The sequence below is a fragment of the Parasteatoda tepidariorum genome, chromosome 6 (assembly GCF_982258835.1).
Source record: "Parasteatoda tepidariorum strain Cologne lab strain chromosome 6, Ptep-v5.0, whole genome shotgun sequence".
Lineage (NCBI taxonomy): Eukaryota > Metazoa > Arthropoda > Arachnida > Araneae > Theridiidae > Parasteatoda > Parasteatoda tepidariorum.
In genome coordinates, this window is record NC_141760.1 from 16085452 (window position 1) to 16107443 (window position 21992).

General features: G+C 32.3%; 1 protein-coding gene across 2 annotated transcripts in view; it reads right to left on the bottom strand.

The window, feature by feature from the left end:
- Positions 1-15488, bottom strand: part of LOC107440220 (chymotrypsin-like elastase family member 1) — a 31118-nt gene extending 15630 nt beyond the window's left edge. Inside the window, exon 1 of one of the 2 annotated variants that reach the window (XM_043050071.3) lies at positions 14893-15481. In XM_043050071.3, the coding sequence (XP_042906005.2) occupies positions 14893-14986 (94 nt within the window). In that variant the 5' untranslated portion in view covers positions 14987-15481. Of the gene's footprint in view, positions 1-14892 lie in introns of both variants that reach the window. The other variant, XM_071178951.2, reaches the window with a different exon arrangement.
- Positions 15489-21992: the final 6504 nt, after the last annotated feature.

A 21992-nucleotide genomic window follows, 5' to 3' on the forward strand; every position in this document is an offset into this window, starting at 1 on the left:
ACCATCAAATTTAGGTTTAAACACATTAGTATGTTTTAAATAGACAATATCACCAATATTTAGTGATCTTAATTTTGCTTTCGCACCTTGTCTCGAATTTTGTTTGACTTGTGCTCGTTCAGAATTATGGTAAGCATTTTCATATGCAATATTGAGCTCATTTAAGGTCTCCAATAAATAGTGAGATTTATCCAAATGTATTGGTTCGACACTAGTTTCAAAACAATCAAAAATTAAGGCCAAATTACGACCAAAATGAAGTAAGTTAGGGGTGAATTTAGTTGAAGAGTGAATTGAACCATTGTATATATTTTGGTGAATTAATAAGCTGGTTGCAAATGACACACCTTTCTCATGTAAAGTTAAAACAGAAGACTTAATAGCTTGATTAATGCGTTCACTCATTCCATTACTTTGAGGATGAGCAGCACTGCTATGGGCTAGTTTTATGCCTAACTTTTTATTGATTAATTCAAAAACCTCAGCTTTAAACTGAGTGCCTAGATCTGTTAATAGGTATAACATTCTACCATAATGAGTAATATAATTCATTAAATGTTTAGAAACAGTCTCAGTGGTTAAATTGACTAGTTGGTTTAAAATTAAATGTCTAGAGAAATGATCTATGAAAGTTAAAATATATCCACAATTCTTAATGGGTCCTACAATGTCCATTGAGACAAATTGTCCAGGCCTCTGAGGTAGCCACATTGATTTTAAAGGAGCAGGCTTGCTCGCAGACTGTTTATGTTTAATACATAATTCACAAGACTTAACATAATTACAGGTATCACTGTAACAACTTTTCCAAAAATATCTTTTAGACACAAGCTCATACGTCTTTTGAATACCAGAATGGGAAACATGACAGATATTTAACACTTTAGATTTTAATGAATTTGGAACTACAATTCTGTGTTTATGAGGAAAAACCTCAGTGGCGTACATTAATATACCATCATTTAAAAAGAAATGTTCAGTCTTAGATTGATTAATTAAAGTGGGATTGTTTAAAAGAGAAATAATTTCCTGAATATTTTGATCTTTACATTGTTCAGATTTAAATGTGTCTAAAGAAATTTCAAGAGGGGAGTCATTATTAGTTAAAGCATGAATTACATGGTCTTCATTTATATCAGTGAAAGGTAAAATTAGTTCAGAATCATTACTATTTAAAGCAGGTTGACAAAAGTTTGGATCAGGAGAACGACTAAACCAGTCGGCTAACACATTCTCATGACCAGGTATATGTATAAACTCAAAGGTATATTCACTCAAAGCAAGTAACCAACGTGTGATAATATCAGCAGGTGATGTAACCTTGCGATAATGTTTTAGGGGTTTACTATCACTCAGAATTGTAAAATTTCTATTATAGAGGTAAGATTTAAATGCTGTAACACCCTTAAAAATTGCATATAGCTCCAATTTGATGGCGGGATAGTTTTTCTCAGATTTGGACAAAGCCTTACTAAAAAAAGAGACAGGGCGAAGAGATCCTTCATGCTCCTGCATCAAAACTGCTGAAATGCCTAATTTGCTCGCATCAGTATTTAGGAAAAACGGTTTACTGAAATCTGGTAATTGGACAAAAGGTTTCGAAAAAAATGCATTCTGTAATGCATCAAATGCCCGCTGTTGTTCGTCAGTCCATTTAAATTTAGATTGCTTTGTAGCAACTTTAGTCAACACAGCAATTAATTGGGCGAAATTTGGAATTAAATGGCGATAAAAGCCACACACACCTATAAACTTCTTAACCTGTTTGGCATTACGAGGGGTAGCAAATGAAGTAATTTTGGCTATATTGGATGAAGTAGGGGTTATACACTTATGGGAAATTACAAAACCGAGATATTCAACAGAATCTTTAAAGAAAGAACATTTATTAGGAGCTAAAGTTAAATTATATTTAGTTAAAATTTTAAGTAACGCTGATATTCTATTAGTCATTTCCTCAAAGGAATTTGCTCCGATTAGGAAATCGTCTTGATAAGCATGGATACCTTTAATACCCTCAGTATTTAATTCCTCAATAATTAGGTCTACTAAAGCCTGGAAAGTACTCGCTGCCGTTTTGAGGCCAAAAACGAGTCGTCTATTAGCGAAGGATCCAAAAGGAGTAGTGAATGTTAGTATGTCCTGTAGGTGTTCAGGAAGCATAACCTGCCTATAGGCTTCTCGAATATCACACTTTGTGAAAAATTTATATGAAGAAATTTCATTAATTATAGTGCTTATTTTAGGCAAAGGGTAAGTGGAGCTTTCTACCACTGCATTAAGTAATCTTAAGTCCAAAGCTAAACGATACTTAGGTTTTCCTTGACTATTCTCTGAGTTTTTCTTTTTGACTAAAACTAGTGGAGCAGCCCAATGGCTAACATGCCTATGAATAATCCCGGCTTCCACTAATTCATCTAATTCTTGTTTAATGTCATCCCTTAAAGCATATGGAATTTCAAATGGTAAGGTTTTTATTGCATTGTCATTTTTCAATGTTAAAGAGGGAACCACACCATCAGTACATCCTAAAGTTTTTATGGTTTTAGAAAATGCAGCAAAATTTTCCAATAAAATGTTTTGAAGAATTAATTTTTGATCAGTGTCTAAATGTTCTAAATCAAAATCAGTAGATTTTAGTTCATCTTTTCTTAAATTTAAAATATCCTGAGAAGCAGTAATTAAATTACACTGTTCTAGATTAGTACAATCATTTAAATCTACATTATTACCATCATTACTATTTTGGACAACAAAATTACAAATAATATAACCTATATTCAAGCCTTTATTTAAATGAACAGTGTTATCAGAATTATTTTGGATTATTGTATTAAACACATTATTGTCAACAACATTAAGAGAAGGATGAATATTAATTTTTGAATTATAAGTAGGTGTGAAATACACTTCTTTATTTGTTTGATTAGCAAAAGAATTAATCCTTAAATGGGCAATGGCAGTCTCGCCTGGCTCAATTGTGAGTTTATTTTTTAAAACTACATCAATCTGTTCATTATTGGTATGATTAGAAGCTAACTTATCAAAATTATTTAAAGGAATACAAAAATTACTAAATTGCACCAACTCGTCTTGGAATTTAATAAGAACATTATGTGTTCTTAGAAAATCAAAACCTAGAATTCCCTGAAAAGTATCACTCTTAATATCTGCAATAAAAAATTGATGTCGAAAAAAATTATTATGGATTTTAAAGGAAATTTCAGCACACGCCGAAAATTGAAGCTGAGAATTAACTGTTCTTATTTGGACTTTTCTTGATAAGAATTTTACTTTATTATGAGCCCTAATTGCATTGAAAGTATCTAATGTCAATAATGAGACTGACGACCCACTATCGAGTAGAAAATTTACATTAACATTTTTAAAGCTAGCTGCAATTGTAGGAAGATTACTTTCATGTGAAACAATATTTATGTGTTCAATATTTTCTTTATATTTACAGTTAGTCAAAAACTCCCTAATAGTAACATTTGAATTATGCATCGATTTTGACATAAACTCATTTATATCAAAGATTTTGGATGGTTTGGTGGATGAGAAGACAGGGCCATCCCCTACTGCCTCCTGCGAGAGTTTAAAGGATTGTTACCTCTATAATTAGTATTATTATTAACCCTCGGTCTAAATTGTTCATTTTGACTAGGAATCGGTGGCGGTGGATACTGCGGTGCAGTGAACCTGGGAGAAACCATGGGGAACTGTGACGGAAAAGAATGCATCGCCAATGGCCCGAATGAATTTTGTCTTAAATGTCTGAGATACGTTCGACACACACTCATGATATGCCCAGACCTATTACAGAAAACACAGTGAAGGTTTGGAGTTGGGCGAGGTTGTTCATGTCCAACCCGATCCTGGTTCTGTACAGGGTGAAGTAAAAGGGGACATAATTTAGTGCTGTGGGGTTTCGAACATATATTACAATTAGACTGCATAGTCTCAATTTTTGTTGTCAACATTTCAAGTTGTTTTGAAATTAAGGTGAGCTGATCAGGTGCAGCAGAAGCACACTGAGTCACCGCATGAGCTGCGACTAAAGGAGTAGTCGATCCAGCTAATGATTGTTGAATTGTCACAATATGATTGGCCCTTTTGACCATCTCGCGGTAATCTTGTATTCCCTCAATGAGAATAGTCTCCTTAAGGTGCAAAGGGATTGCAGATAAGAACTGCATGGCTTTTATCCGAGACAAAGCAGTTTGGTCATTTATAAAGTTATATGCCTTATGGGCAAGAGAATCTATCCTATATTCTAAATTTTTGATAGTTTCAGAGGGCAACAGGCTGATTGCCTGAAATTTTGCCAAGTCAGCCGAGGAAGAATCTTCTTGTTTGAAAAAATTTTGAAGCAGCTGACATGCATCCTCGAACTTTGTGACCACCCTACATTCAGGTGAATTCTGAAAAAAAGTGAGAGCAGCCCCAGACAATTTTGATTTTAATAAGTATAAAGCAGCCGGATTATCAAATTGATTTAATTTTACTAGATCTTTAATTTGGTTCAGGAACCACTCTACATTCTGAGAATTTCCAGAAAATTCTGGACTATTGAAATTGAATTTAGGGGTTTGCCTATTGGCCTCTATGTTATTTACGTTGTCAGGCATAATTATTGGATTAGAATACGTTCTATTACGGGTTTGAATTGGGGTCATCTAATGAGAAAAAATTTAAATGATAAAAGTATCAATTACACAGGTATTATTACTAATTGTAACCTTTTGATAACCTCATGAAAATAATGTATAAACTTAAATATAATAAATTTAAATATCAAGAAAAACACAATTAAAAAAATTAGGTAACCCTACAAATTAATCCTATAACGATATACTTGCATAAACAAGAAATATCAACCATTAGAAAAAAAATATTGTCATTAATTATTTCAAAGTGCAAATAAATACCCAAACATTTTCAAAAACCAATCAATTGTAGTATAATATATTAGAACACTAATAATTTAGCAATATAGGAGAGTAAGACATTGGCAATACATATTAAAAATCAATTCAATAACCTTTCAACAAAATAATCAATTAAATTATTAAACATGACCTGATTCAAAAGCATAATAAGCAAAATTTTTAGTACACATAGAATTTACCAATATTAAGTAATGATTATTATTTTAACCAATTGCTGTGAAAAAATTTTATTTTTCAAATAATTTATGTAAACATCAATTTTATAAATTAAAAGGATTCTTATTTTTAAATTGTTATATGAAAAATTATTTACCAAATCTTATCCAATTACTACTTATTATTTAATCAAAAATATTTATATTAATCATCCTAATCAAAATCGTTATTTTTAATCACTATTATAAAACAATTGTAATATTCAATTACAGAAATTATGACAAATAATTATTATTATCTCAACTTAAAAATTATCTATTTGGTTATTGTATGAAACAAATTAGTAAATAACCAAAACAAGATATAATGAACTAATCAAAACATGAAGTGTATTAAAAAAATTTTGATTACATTGCATAATTTATTATTGTTTATTTGGCTAATATCAAAAACTATTGAAATAAACAATTCATTTCCTACTCCAAACTTAAAGAAATTTATTGAAATTAAATGTATTAAACATTGAATACTAATATCTTACTTTACTCATAGTAAAAAAATTTAATTTGAAATAATACACATTCCCTGGTCAAAATAAATATAATTAAAAACTATATACACCAACCGAAAAGCGGAACGGCACCAGATGCCCTGTTAAGGTTGGGTATAGAAAAATGAAAAAGTTGCAAAAAAAAATGACAATTTAGAAAAGAGAAAAACTAAAAAATAATGGCCGGGTGAAACATAGTTAGTTGTACATTTTACGAAGTTTGGCTAACCCAGAAGAATAGCAATTCTTCTTCTTCAAAAAAACAGTTCTAGAAGATACCAAGTATATTTAAAGCACGTACCTTTTTTTATCCATAAAAAGATATCCAGTCCTGGATCGGAGATGAGTTTAGGATGAAACAAACAAAAACTTTTTGGCTAGGGAAAAAGAAATCAGTCCAGTTTTTTTTTGAAAAAAAATCACTATTGTTTTATTGGAGGAAAAAACAAACTAGACGAATCATTATGTTGAGGCACTACATCATTTTAGGAATGGCTCATGCCAAGGATGTGGAACTAGTGATGACTGGAACAGGAGTGAAAACGGACTGTGGGGGATTTCCATCCCTGACGGTAGTTGGTCAGCGGATCATCCTTTAAAAAAACTGGAGATTTTATCAGGAGAGTTCTTTAGTAGGCACTAAAAACCGATTTATCAGGAAAATTCTTTATGAAGCATTAATCCAATTTGTCAGGAAAATTCTTTATGAAACATTAATCCAATTTGTCAGGAAAAGGAAAATTCTTTATGAAACATTAATCCAATTTGTCAGGAAAAGGAAAATTCTTTAGTAAGCAATTCATCAGAGGCAATGAAAAAAAGGACAGCATGGCTATCGGTGAGTTATTTCCAGCGAACGAATCCCAACATCAAAAGAAGATGGCGCAGAGAGGCCATCCTTCGAAAAAAAAGCTTCTCCACCTTAGGGAGGTGGGAGCAAAAATGTTAAAAACTCCGTTAAGCGGAGTGCAGCAACTTATATGACATCAAATTATCGAAAGCTGTTTCGTCTTTCGCGCTCTTCCTTTTTATAAGATACAAAAACTTAAAATTGAAGTTGTAGTGCATGTTGTGCAAGTTAAAGTTAAATTACCTAAAAATCACGAGTTGAGATGAAAAAATGATTATGCGTTAAAAGTTACGGTTGAGAAACACAACAAACACGCGGAGATGAAAGAATGCCGACGACCAGTGGAATTCTCAGAAAAAAAAGGGTGGAAACTTCTCGAAATAAAGGGGCTCTTTTAAGGAGCTGGTAAGGAATTTTAGGGGGAGAATGTCCAAATTGCGCTACCGCTTAAGGGGCTAAAGAAAGATGATGAAATAAAAGAATGTATTACAAAATTAAAAGAATTAGTATTATTGATTAAGAAAAAAAAAACAGGATATTTATAAATTAGGCTGTGACCTAATGTCACAGCTGTATTTCGGTAAATTTCGCTAAAAAAAATAAATAACCTTCCAAACGCCAGAGGAAAAAAGACTTAGAATAAAATGGTTAGATAGAGTAGAGAAGTGGTTAAAGGACTTGGGAGTTAACAGATGGAGATATGTAACATGGAATAGATCAAGATGAGGTAAACCGGTAGAGACGGCCTTGGCGGGTAACCGGCTGTAGTACTTAAGTGGACGAAGAAGATGTTTATTTACATGTCACTGATGTTTTAAATATGATGCATCACTTTAGTAGCAGGCTGCAGTTGATCTTATTTTTCTGTCTTCCATTAGATTTTCAAAAGAAACGATTTCATAGAAATTAGCAGGTGGTGGCTTTATCGTAGAATTTTACGTTGAGTGCCGATCAATCGACTCAATTTTCAGGCTTCGGAGTATAATTTCATTTTTAACCGACTCTCTTGCATTTGTAATTGGCTTCTTAATATTTCATTCTAAATTTAGTGAATTGAGTTTGAGTTCTATTTGCCCAAACTGGTTAGGATGAGGTGGGTCCTAGTTAGGTACAGTAATCTTTTGAGTTTTAATTTCCAACAACTAATAGCATAATTTTTCAGTTTACTATTGAAAGTAATTGCAAAGAATGATTTACATGTCGTTGCATGCTGTTTTGTAAAAGTTTTGTAACTAAGTGGTAGTAAAACAACCATTAAGTTTGGGAGAATTTTTTAAAAACAAAACTATAAAGGCATCTATGAACACAATTAGCCAACATCCTCATTGACATCATCGACATTTACTGATCGCCTGAGGCCATTAGCGGCCCTTTTCCCATCCATCTTGAAATTTTATCTTTAAGGTGACTCTTTTTGATAATTGGAATACAAATTTGAGTGAAAAGAAAATTATATATTTTGTACTTAAGATAAATTTGCGTCGCTACAAAAATTAGCCGCTATTGGCCTTAGGTTTATGTCTCTCAAGTTTTCAAAAGTAAAAATTTCATTAAATCCTGCAGTGTCACAATTTATGGTCTTTTTTAAAAAATTTGCAATTTAGCTTTGCAATATGATAATCTAAAAAAATCTATGCTGAGATCGTGATGTACGTTTGTGCACGATTACGACGAATTGTTCAAGAAATTACGATGAGCTATAATAATAATAACAACATTTTATTACATAACAGGGGTAAGTTAACACAAGCTGCGGAAGACCGCAGACAATCCTTTTACATCACAATTCGCGATCGCAACGAACTATAGGGGGCGCAGTGGCGTAGTGAGGGGTGGGCAAGGGGGGTCATCATGCCCCGGGCGCTACTCACAAAGGGGCGCCAAATGGTCCGCAAAACAAAAAATTGCTGGATAATTTTTATTTTTATTATAATTGGTTTCTGGAAAACATATTTTAATTTTAGTGCCAGTGTAATATAATTAATGTTAATTCATAAATAAAAAGGAACACTAATAGTCTAATTCAAAGTGTAATAATATATTCATAATAGAAATGGCATGTCTTGTCTACTGGCAGGGCTGACTCGACCTGTGTCCGACAGCACTTGCTTATGGCATCAACGCTGTGTGGTAACAGAAATTATCTCCTTTCTTGATTTGTCTGATGAAACAATATGTTAAAAATAGTTGAAGTTTACAAAGTACAAACATTCTTTCCTCCAGAACAATATTTATTTTTATTTCCATAAACGCAATGTAGCTTACGCTTGTTAAAACGATAACAATAGCACTCTAATGTACTTATATGGACACGGAAAAAAGTAGCCGGAAAATAACAACTAAAGGATCGAAAGGAGACACACAACAAATACAGCGTTTTGCCGTTTCTAGGAAAGGACGCAAACGCCGTATTTGTTGTGTGCCTGAGAAATATCTGTATTAAAAAAATAAATGATTCCTTATTTGTTACATTCTGGATACTTTTTTCCGTGACTGTACGTATCTTTGATACTTTCGACAGGTAGTGGAAGTCTGCAACAAATTAGGGAAATACTCGAAATATTAACGTTTAAGTTATTTCGTGCATTCAAGGCATTCTTGGTAAGTAATAAAACAAATAATGAAGCCATGTTAAAAAACTAGCACTTCAAGTTGGTACAAAAGTTGGAAACCTATTATCTTTACTTAAACTTGTAGCTCAGTTTGATTCGCTACTAGCAAATCATCTTTAACATGCCACAGAAACTCCAAAAACTGTCTCATATTTGTCAACACAGATCCAAAATGAATTCATTCATCTTCTGGCATCTACAGTTCGAAATCAACTAATAAACGATATCAAAAGAATAAATATTATGAACTTTTGTTTGATTCAACTCCTGATATCTCTCATCGAGAACAAATGTCCCAAGTCGTTAGGTATGTAGATGTTGATTTTATGAATAAAAAAGTTTCCATCAAAAAATCTTTTTTTCTTTGGGGGGGGGGTTATTGAAATACATGCTAAAGATGCAGCCTCGATCAAAAATACAATTATAAAATATTTAAATTCCGATGAAATTTCTTTAACAAGCTGCAGACCACAGAAAGCATATATCTGTTTTTTTCACGCTCAACGTTACGATGGGAATTATTAAAAAATGCTTTAACAGAAACTGTCAAACGTGAATCTGAAACACAATGGAGCGGCAGAATACAAGTGGTTAGCGTTATCATCAATGGGCTAGAGAATATAGTAGAACTATTAGAAAAATTAGCAAAGGACACTACCACTACAAGTGACATCAGAAGTGAAGCTACAATTCTGTTTCAAAATGTACTAACTTTTAGTTTCATAACTTTAGTTCATTTCTAATATGAAATCTTAAGGAGGATTGATCGTGAGCAGCTCAGATTACAAGATCCTAGAATGAATTTTAGAGAAGGGTTCAATGATCTTGAATCATTAGCGATTGAACTACCCGAAATTCGAGACAAGCCCTGTGAAGAGGCAATAGAAAAAACGAAGTCTCTTTGTGAAAAATGGGATATTGATGCAACAATACGTGTAAGAAGACGCCGCAAAATGCTCGGAGAATTGGCTAGAGATGTTGTTGTTTTTTCCACAGAAAGTGAAATTTCTCGCGTTATGAAAAGCGTTCTTGATCGCCTGCAACAAGAAATATGTACACGATTAAGTGACCTTTATTTCATATTTGGATTTCTACTAGACATTGAAAATTTATTAAACGAGGATAATGTTGATAACGACCTTGAAAAAAAATTGCAAAAATTTGGGCGAATTTTATAATACAGATTTCAATGGAATAGAACTTCTTATCGAAATATGTGACTGCAAAATGTTACTCCACAGTAGAAAAGAAATTGAACCAAAAACTCTATTAGAATGTTGTACTTTTATAATCTCGTATGGAGAAGATGTTTTTCCAAACCTAAGAGTGGCACTTCAAGTACTCCTGACTATCTCAATATCAACTGCTAGCTGCGAACGTTCATTCCGCAAATTAAAATTAATTTTGACATATCTACGATCAACGATGGGACAAGATCGTCTAAGTGTCCTAACATTAATTGTGGAAAGAAACAAATTTGCAATGATCAACTTTGATGATAACTATTATTGATAAATTTGCTTAATCAAAAGCGAATAATTTATACATAGTAATTAGTTTTATTAATGTATTATAATCATATTATTAAATATATGTATCTTCTTAGAGATAATAAATATTTACTTTTTTATTGTTTTAAAACTGCGTGTTTTTAAAATATTATGTAAAATAAATAATAGGTATCTTTTGAACTAATTCTAGATGATCATATACAATTCAGAATCTAGTCTTGTTTTCTCAACTGCATTTTTTGTCTCAAATTTAAAGTCTAGCTTGAGCCTATGACTTTATTTACTTTACATTATTTATTTAATAATTTGGGAGCATATTTTACATATACTACTATATGGTTTTCGAATGGGGGGCGCTAAAATGGTATTGTGCCCCGGGCGCGAGTTAAGCTCGCTACGCCACTGAGGGGGCGTTGTTGTATGAGACTAATACCTGCGATTTCTATATGAACAGTCATTCAGTTACTCTAGAGACATCATTAATGTAGCACGTAGCATTGCAACGTTCCTTCTTTATTGTGGCTAATTAAATTTAAAAAAGAAAAATGCTTGATATTCTTTCTTATGCAAACGAAAACAAAATGGTATCTCTTTTTATTAGAGAAGGAATATCCAAAACATATCGGAAAAATATTTGTACATTAACAGAAAAAAATATGTATATTCTTATAAGAGTTAAAACCTAATGCCCGAGAAATAGTTTTACTAAATTTAATGATATAACATGAAAGGCCCATTTAAACTTTACATTCTATAGTTTTAAGAATCATATTACTTCAAAAATTAAAATGAACAAAAAGTATGCATAAGCCTCATAATTTTATGAAATTTAATTTTGTAAACAAAGTTTTTTGACAACAATTTTTAACAAAAAATTTCAAGTTTCAATAAAAATCATTATTTAGAAACTAAGAAACGTAAAATAAAGAATGCTGACGAAACAAAAACAAAAAAACAATTCTTTTTTGTCGCCATTTTTAGTGCTACAAAAATTCGTCTTTGGGATTTGCCAAAAACAAAACAAGATGCAATTGTATTTTTTTAGGAGGGAAATATTTTACCGAAAAAACGAAAATGTACCAATTCCCACAACATAAAACTTTATTTGGTAAACGTACGTTTTGGAAATGTTATTTCATTTGGAATCTTATTTATCAGAGTTCATATGGCGATATGATTGTTTTGAATCTATGCTAAACTCTATATCGGCTCATTTTCCTCCGAAATCCGATTGACTATTTTGATTTTAAATAAAGTGTTTTATTTTATGAATTGTCGCAAAAATTTTAAGTATAGATTAGCGGCACTTTAAAACCGCCAAATCTGTAGCGGCGGTGGCGTTAATACGTAAGTACCGAATTTTTATTCCATACTTTTCTGAATCATATTGCTTTAAACATTGGAATATACAAGAAGTATACATAAACACATAATGTTATACCATTTAATTTTTCAAAAAAAGTATTTTGAGAACAATTTTTATCAAAAAATTATAAACTAAAAAACGGAAAATAAAGAATTTTTAGGATAAAAAAACGATTTCAAGAATTCTTCACATTGAAATAAAAACTTTCATATTGTTTCTTTTTTTATTATTCTTATAGTTCTTAATCAAACGTAAAAAACCATTCTGTAGAGAACCATCATCAAATGAAAAAAAAATATTTACAGGCAAATTTTTTATTGTAAAAATCATTGCACTTACCTGATTTATAATTCCCGGAGAATTCCAAAATGATAAGTTCCTTGTTTGAAAACTTTATTCTCAAATAATAGATACATAGTTTATCCCACTACACAGCAAAATTTTATAATTGATATGAATTTGAATATGTAGCTAAGAACAGAATAGCTGAATTCTAGTTGAACTTATTCTTTCAAAATTAAAAAATACTTACCAAGAAAACGATTACAATTAATTAAGAATCAGCACAAATGGCACTATTTCAAGTAACTTGGATAATTTTTTATTGTTGTTTTCCGAATTATATGGATACAGAAATATATACTATTCTATAACGAAGAAGAATATGTTATAACTATTACAATTCTGTATGTTCTGAATTCATATTTATTCACTGGAATGACAAAAGCAATGTTGACTTCACTTTAATTCGCAATGAATTGAAGACAGAAGAAATGCATTTTACCTTAATACACTCATCTGTAACAGTATCCGAAATCGGAAGTCCTCAGTTGCAAGTTTGTTGATAATAGAAATTAAAAATTATTGAGGAATTTTTCTTCAAATGTTTGGCGTGTTCTGTTCCTGAAAGATTTACTAATATTCTGGAGATTTTTTTCAAGTTCTTCGGCCTTTTCCTTAGGGAAATTTTGTTTCTTATTTGCTGCTAAAAAATGGCGTCTGATTCTGTCAATGATTTCGATGGAACTAAATGAAAACGTGATAAATTAATGTCTGATATTTACAGGCTCCCGCTAGACGGCGTATTCGAGCGTTGCGATCGCGAATCACGACTACAACTACTGTATTACAAAAAACTTGGGGAGGCAGCCGGCAGCTGCTTACTTCGCACTTTCGATATTGGAATGTGCGCCAAAGCGTGGTTTGCAAATTAATTCGGCACAACGTTCTTATTTCGGATAAACCATCTTGCGTATAATTAGCCAACAAATAGATCTGATCTACATATTTTTTTTAAACTATTGATTCACAGTTTAAAAGATTTTTTAATTTTTTGAAGCTTTAAATTTCAAGGTTTAGAACGTTAAAACGCTATAATGTTGTTACCACTAGGAAAATTATTAATCAACAGCCGTGCAAGTTGGCAGCTTGAACTTATGTTTGTTACGAAGTACCTGTACGCGAAGTGGAAACCTCACTTCTCCATCTGTGCCCATGAGCAGCTGAAATAAAAGGTCAGTACGAGCGGACAATAAGTTGAAACCTACTTCTATCTGAGGAAAGATATTTTTAAAAATTAGATGAAGTGTGTGTGTGTGTGGGGGGGGGGGTGATTCTCTGCATACTCCCACGCCTCCCCCCGGCTTCATGAGTGCAGAGTATGTTGTTTGTCTGAATTCTGATCTAAATCAGTGTTAAATAAGTTGGCAGCTGAGGATCGTACTTTAATTATGAATAATTTAAAATATAAGTCACAGTGGTGGTTAAGTTTAAATAAATAAAGAGAGAGTAAATAAACAAAAACAAATACTTTACGCCACTTTTATATACCTTAATACCTCGTACCTCGTAAGGTATATATTATATACCTTAATATATACCTTTTATATACCTCGCCTTTGTCATCCCTGCATTATACAATCCAACCTTTAATATATTGGTTTAAATTATTCATATATTGTGGTGGACAATATTTTTTTAAAATTCTAATTGTTATGTTAAATATTATTACATAAGATTTGCTTCCACACGGAAAATTAATTTTGAAAATACGGAAATTCCATAGTTAATAAGGAACGCATAGATGCGAACAGTTCTGGCTTTCAAAGATTTTAATTTCATATTTAAAGTGGTTGCGAAACTCATGTCATTCCATTAAACTTTTTGAGTTAGAATAAAAATTATATATATATATATATATATATATATATATATATATATATATATATAACAACACAACAAAATAAATAAATACAAGAAAACACGAAGAAAGTTAAGAAAAACAATAAGTTTCATTTATTGCGCATAAGCTGCAAGTAAACAGAACTCATGAACTTATATATATATATACATAAATTGTTTTTCGGAATTTTTTTTACTGCCACTTGGAAAATTATCCACTCACGAAAAAAGTCTAAGTAGACAGGCATGAGATATGATTAGCTGCCAACTTGTGCGGGCAGTTGATAAATAATCTCTTTAGTGATAGCAGCAGGCGTTTTAGCGCATTAAGTCTTGAAGTTTAAAGTTTCAAAAAAATATTTTAAATTACCACTACGAATCAACAATTTAAAAAATGTGTAAATAAATTCGATATATATCCGGCGAATCGGACACCGAGATACTGTGATCTTAGTGTTGGCTAATTATGTACACATATTTCATTTTTCAGAAAATCCTGTTCTTTTCATACTTAATTGTTGTAATACTACTTCTTAAAAATTGTTTTTCATTGACCGTAAAAGTTGACAGTTATGGGCATGTATTTGGTCTTGCTTTTTTCTTACATTAGTTAATGGGATAATATTAAATAAAATAAAAAATAAAAATTGCATTTTTTTTTTTCCAAAAGAAAGCGGTAAAATAATTGAAGTAACATAAAAATATTCCACTTACTGTCGAATTGAGAGTTCCCCGACTGGAGTTTAATCCACAAGAGAAAAAGGAAAAATAGAAACGGAGTTGCAGTCATTCTAATTCCAACCAACATCTTCACTTGAAGAAGAATAAATACTCTAATGGGCTTTCTTCTTTTTTTCCAAAAGTAGTCATCGTTCAAAACCGGATTTTTTTTAACTCATCTTCCATGCATATCGCTAAGTTTTATCAATTTTGGTATTAAAAAAAATTCTTACTCACAGCTGCTGATTTTTGAGACTTCTTGAAAAGAAGTAGAAACAAAACTATTTTGTTTGATTTCAGATAAAAATCATTTTGATTTAAAATCATTTCGACTTTCACGTCGACAGGAATTTATTCAACAATATTGATTGATCAACATTATGATTGGATTAGGTGAATGATTTCGTAATTTAAAATATCGTCTGCCCTTATTTCGAGGTCACCCCCTCGAAACATTAAGAATGACTCCTAGCACGTGAAGATCCGATCTTTAGATCAAAAATTATTCAAAATAGTCCGTATTTTTTTTTGTTTCTTTTTTTGGCACCCTGTACAACAGAAAGTACATTAGCAAGATGTAATACTGTGAAATGTTGAATCAAATCCATTCTAAAGTATGAGGATATATGTATGGAAAGTACAGTTTTAGGCAAACAAATTTTAAATTTAAGAAAACTTATTTTACGCAGTATTGTGAATTAAAAAATAGACTTACCTCTCTTATTTAATTAAATGCAATCTCTTTTGAAACGATTGAAAAATATCTTTTACTATTGTATTGAACAAAAGCATACATGTTTAAAACAAATATAGAATTTTTATGAAACTTTTATCAGAACATGACTGACTGGCTCTCCGAATTTTTGTTTTCAGATTATAGTAGAAGAAACAAATATTTTCTTGTTTTTCTGTTGAATAAGATTTTTGAACGAATGTTTTATTTTCACCTAGTTGATTTCAATTCTGCAATCGGTTTCTTCCTTCGAGATAAGGTTTTCATGCAATCGGTTACTTGCACTTCAAGACCTCCCATACCTACACATGTGATCTATGACGTCAGGGTCAGGTAATCTTTTTTTTTTTTATTTATTTCATTTTATATCCGTCGTGGAACAACCGACCCAATTTTTGGGTTTACGACTACTAATGTTCAACTCCGTAGCCTTGTCATTTTGAACCCAATCCAGAAGACAAAGGGAACTCAATACCTCTGGGATCGAGTATTGGGAGAAATTTGCCTTCATGGAGAACTTTTTAATGGAGCTTACCCGCATTTGCGTTACATGGAGAGGAAGACCACGAGAACCTCCCACGGTTAGCCTGACTGCAAGGAGACTCTAACCCATGATCCGTCTGCCACTGGGGATATTTCACGTCAGCACTGTGGTCGGTGCAAGCCCGATGCGGAATTCGTATCGACTGATATTCGAACCCGGTTCGCCTCATTGGAAAGTGAGCGCTCTATCCCCTGAGGCTTTGCGGGTCCTCGCAGAGGTATTGATTTGTTATGGGAACATGGAGGACTTTGCGACTCGACAGATTTAACGTGCATCAGTCACCGTTTACTACACGAGGAGTCTTCGGCCGGCGGGGATCTAACCCACGAACTCTCGGACATGGACCCAGTGCCGTACCAACCAGGCTATCCCGGCCCCAGCTAATCTTTATCAGCTCCGACCTCAGCTAATCGGCCACAGCTAATCTTTATCAGCTGGGGCCGGGATCAGCAAAATGGCATATTAAAGTTGAGCTAAGTTTCTCCTATAGGTTAGAATGTTATTTAACGTGAAATAAACGCAGAGCCGTATCGCACATCGAATGAGTTGAAATATATTTCTTTCTCGTCTACTTCTTTTATTTAAATTAGAATTATTATTTGTTTATGTATTTTATTGTGACCGTGACATATTTTTATTTTATGTACCTTACAACTTCGATGCATAATTAGTTTGTTTATGCTGTGCATGGCCTGTCTTTAGTGTCAAGTAAGAAATGTATAGCGAAGGAATTGAAATCTTTGTGAAAGAATTTGGAATGTGTCACTTAAGAGAATTGATACTTGACGGGCTTGGCCTACTTGAAATAAAATGGAAAGAACAGTTGCTAGCGTAAACAAATGCCACGTTTCAACAACCAATCAGGATCGAAATGCCCACACTACGTCGCTTGCAGGTTTCCCATTGAATAATATATTCATGACCAAGATTTTTTTAAATTCTCTCGATTGTATATTTCTGAGTGCCCACTTTTCTGCTGCGTAGGGAGTGGTAGGAAGAAGGCGATAATTCATTTCAGTTTATAATGTAATAGGCTAAGGTCTTTTTTTGTTGTTGTCTTAAATGTTATTTTTCAAAGGAGCAGAAGAATATGTAACCCTTATTTAACTAAAAGATCCCGAAATTTTTAACTTTACAAAATTATTGGTTCCATAGACTTCGTTTTCCATTCTACTGTGATAAAATTTAAACCCTAAAATTTTGCTTTTAACCAACTTTATTTTTTTGAAATTCGTATATATTTTTGTTGGTTGCAAAAAACTCGTTAAATATTTTTTGCCATGGTGATTATATTTAGCAATATTACAAAATTTTTATTCTTAGTATTGTTTTTTATTTTTGAATAACTATTTTGAATTAGTTATATTAGTTGCGTACATTGACTGAACATAATTTTACGAATAGTTCGACATAGTTTTTAAAACGAAATATAAATTATTTTCTGGCGGTGACTAAATAGATATCCTAAAACGTTGCAAGATAAGGTAATATTATACAATTAATTTATGAAATAATAAATGAGAAACTTTTTCTTTCAAGTCTTGAAATACCATATTAATCATTAACAAAAAGCGTAATAATAGCAGAAAACAATTTAAGAAGAAATTATGCATAAATATTGTTAGAAAAAATAATTTATGGGTCGCTGTTATAACTTTGATTAATATTTTCCTGATCACATCCAAAGTTATCTGAATCTTACGTGATTTTTCTGTCCAATGATAGTGCAATAAATGATCACGAAATAATTATTATGTATACTTAAATATTTTTTATAATGTAGTAACTTAAGAAAATTTTTATGAGAAGTTCAATGTCTTACACCCAAACATGATTATTGACGTTTTTTCTTCTTCTTTTAATTAATGAGCAACAAAAGAAAAAGAAAAAAATTTTATCTTTTACTTTCCGTAATCGTTTTTTTTTCTTCCCCTTCCTTCCTTCATATCCTGCGTGAAAAATGATCAATACGACGCCCAATTGCGTCACCTAAGAAATGGGCGTGCGAATCATTGCCCTTTTTCAAATTGGACATATTTCAAAGTTCAATTCTGGTATTCTGAATTGCGTCTTTCTTTGAGGTAACAGTTCATTACACCTTTTCTCTTCGGCAATATTTCCTAATTACTAAGGAATAAGATACAAAATATTTCCCTGCTAGAATTTCTCTATGCATTGTTATAAAATAATATACATTAGCCTTCTACGCAGCTGAGAAAAACCATGATCGGATCTGTTAGGCATCTAACCAATGGGATACCTGCAAGTGACGTAGTGTGGGCATCTCGATCCTGATTGGTTGTTGAAACGCGGCATTTGTTTACGTTAGCAACTGTTCTTTCCATTCTAGTTCGAGTAAACCAAGCCCGACAAGTATCAATTCTCTTAAGTGACACATTCTAAATTCTTACACAAAGATTTTAATTATTTATATATCTTAACACAAAGATAGGCATGAAGCCATCCGTGTAGAACATCAACAAATTAATTATGCATCGCAGTTGTCAAGTACACAAAACAAAAATATATCATGGTTACAACCAAATATATAAATAAATAATAAATCTCAGTTAAGTAAAAGACTCAGACGAGAAATTACGTTTCACTAAATTCGATGTGCGGTACGAAGCTGTATGTAATTAATTTCACGTTAATGAACATTCTAGCTTAGGTGCAGAAACTTAGCTCGACTTTAACACGCCATTTTGCTTATGAACGATCAGCTGGTGCCGATGTCATAGGTCACATGTGAGGGTATCTGTGATCTTCTTCTTCTTCTTGAAGTGCAAGTATCTAGTTATGAATTTTTTTCCTCCTTTTAAAAAAGATAGAGAAAACGGGAGAAAAATAAGTAATTAAATATTAATTTAAAATTATTGTTTGGAGAAAAAAGAAACAATTAAATATAATGTCTAAATTTTTTACTAATATTAAAATAAATAAAGCGAAAATACGAGGGCTATTTTTTTAGTATGGACCGTTTTGGTGTGTACATTAATAGGTGGCGCGCGAGTCACAAGGAGTGCTTGCGTCTTGTCCTGGCACTCCTTGGGAAGAACTGTGTTCAGTTACAGCTGCGTAGATCAGTTCTGAGTCTTTAAAACATGCAAGTTTAATAAATCGTCCGCCACTTATGAAGTACTGTCAGCGATGTGTTTTTAGTGGGCAAAAAACTTGTCTGCTGCATGCATTCATCGGCAGATTTGTGAAGTTTACGAAGCTTCCTACTGGCATGCTGACAGGAAATTTTGATACTTCATGACAATGACTCTCACCAAGCTCAGTCAAGACTAGAGCTTTATTGGACTCTTTCGGCTGGGAAGTTTTGGACCACCCCTCGATACAACCCAGACCTTGCGATAGGCGATTTTCATCTTTTCCGATGTTTTAAACATCATTTTGGCGGCAACCAGTACAACAATGACAAACACTTGAAAATGGTCTTGACCTCTTGGTTATCGGAGTAGGTGGCATGTTACTGTGAAGAGGTTATTCTAAATATAATTGTAAGATATGATAAGTGTTTAAGCAAACTTGGTAACTATTTCTTTTTTATATCAGTCGTAGAACAGCCGACCCAATTTTTGGGTGTACGACTACTAATGTTCAACTCCGTAGCCTTGTCATTTTGAACCAATCCAGAAGACAAGGAAACTCTTGGATCAGTATCCCCAGAGGTATTGATTTGTCATGGGAACATGGAGGACTTAGCGACTCGACTGATTTAAAGAGAATCAGTCACCATTTACTACACGGGGAGTCTTCGGCCGAGATGGGATCGAATTCACGAACTCTTGGACTTGGGCCCAGTGCCCTACCAACTATTTTGAAGAAAAAGAAAAGAAACTTAAGTAGAATCAAAAAATAAATTTGCTATATGAAAATTTTCTTTCGTTTGGTTTTTATTTTCAAACGGCTCTTACATAAAAAAAAACAGCCCTCATACATAGCCTATTTTTTCATTTTACTATCATTCATGTATGCCAAACTGGTATAACCGGGCAGTAACCCATTAAAAGCTGCTAACAGACGGGAGGGTGGTGGATTGACCATTCAAACACCTAATATTGCCTCTTGTTTTTACATTTATGTTTGTGATGATGCCTATTGTAATGATACCTCGATGAGCCTAACGGCAAGGGGAGTCTAACCCATAATTCATCTAACTCTGAAGATATATTGCTTCAGCACCATGGTCGGTGCAAGCCGGATGCGGAATTCGTATCGCTGGCATTCGAACGAAGGTAACCTCATTGAAAAGGCGAGCTCTCTATTCCCTGACCCATCATGGCTCTTCTAAATTGCAGTTAAAAATCCATATTTTAACTGTCAAAAATCCAAAACTGTTGAAAAAAAAGGCATATTTATATAAGGCAAGTACGTTGTTGATTTCATAACCAGAAATATACACGCACTAAATTATTAGCATATCCGAGGTTACCTATTTGGGTCATTAAGATTGGCACTTGGTCCGCATCGTTTGAAAGTAAATTATTTTGGATGATTTTTTTCTTCACACTGCGTTTATTTTGTACCAGTGATAGATTAAATAAATGTAAGTAAAAAAAATTTTTCTACCATTGCGACAACGCCCATTGCAGTTATGTATTGATAATTTTGTAAAAGCAAAATTAAATAAGTATACAAACAAAGGACACATTTAAATAGACATTTTCCTATTGTTGTTGATCCTTGAAAGTAACGGATTACAATGGGGCCCACGCCCTGCCTTAGGGCCCGAAGAAGAGAAAGATGCACCCTTTCATTAATGACCTTGTCCATCATCAGATGGTCAATCAATCATATAATGAGAAATGACCATTTCTATTTTAAGAGGAAACAATAAATGTTAAAAGTATAATTTATTCTTGAAATACTTACAGTTCATGTAATTAGATCGAGATTCAGGGTAATTAATGTAACATTATACTCTTAGTTCTAAGTCAATTTTAATTAAATTCATTCAGATTAGTGGGGATATTTTATTAACTAAAGTACAAATAACTAATTTTTCTTATATTTTGACTTTTAAAAATCAATTTATTTACCGAAAAATACTGTGAATACAATATACTATAACATGTGACATCGCTAAGATTATTGTTACCTAAATTAAAAAATGTTGTCAAATGATAGTCCTATTGTCATGAAATAATTGATACGGTAGATGATTATAAATAATTTATAAGATTATTATGCATTACATGGGCTCATAAAAATTTGCAAACACTGAGAATACGGCTGTGATTTTGATAATTCTCGTCTATGTTGAAGAATGTCTCCAAATTGGTGATTTTGGAAAAAGTTTGATAACTTTTCTAACATTTCAGTCACTTGTCTGTTCCAAAGCCTCTTCATTATATATAGTTTAAAATCATCTCATTCCTTCAAGGATGAGGAACTTAAACTATGGATTTTTTTTCCTTGACGACAGAGCTTCGAAAAACAGTGTTAACAAATGGAGATTGAAAGAATGCGTGGTGAAATAGCTTAGCATGGACTTTTAAAATTGTTTGTAAGTATACTTAGAATGGCTTTAGAGAAGGATAAGTTATATAATTTTAATAAAAAAGTACCTTAAATGCTCTCCTTTTTCTCGTGATATTTTCCTTTTTTCAAATAGTTCATTATTATGAGTTAAGTTTTTATGTGTGCCTTTTTCTAGATTTATCTTCATTTCATTTATTTTGTTATTATTGTTCTAAATTTTTATCAACGGAAGTTTAAACATTTCACAATCCTCTAGAAATGAGCCGATTTCAGATCCAAGGCACTAATAGTACAAAATATAATATTTGATGCGCTGATGAAGCTGTG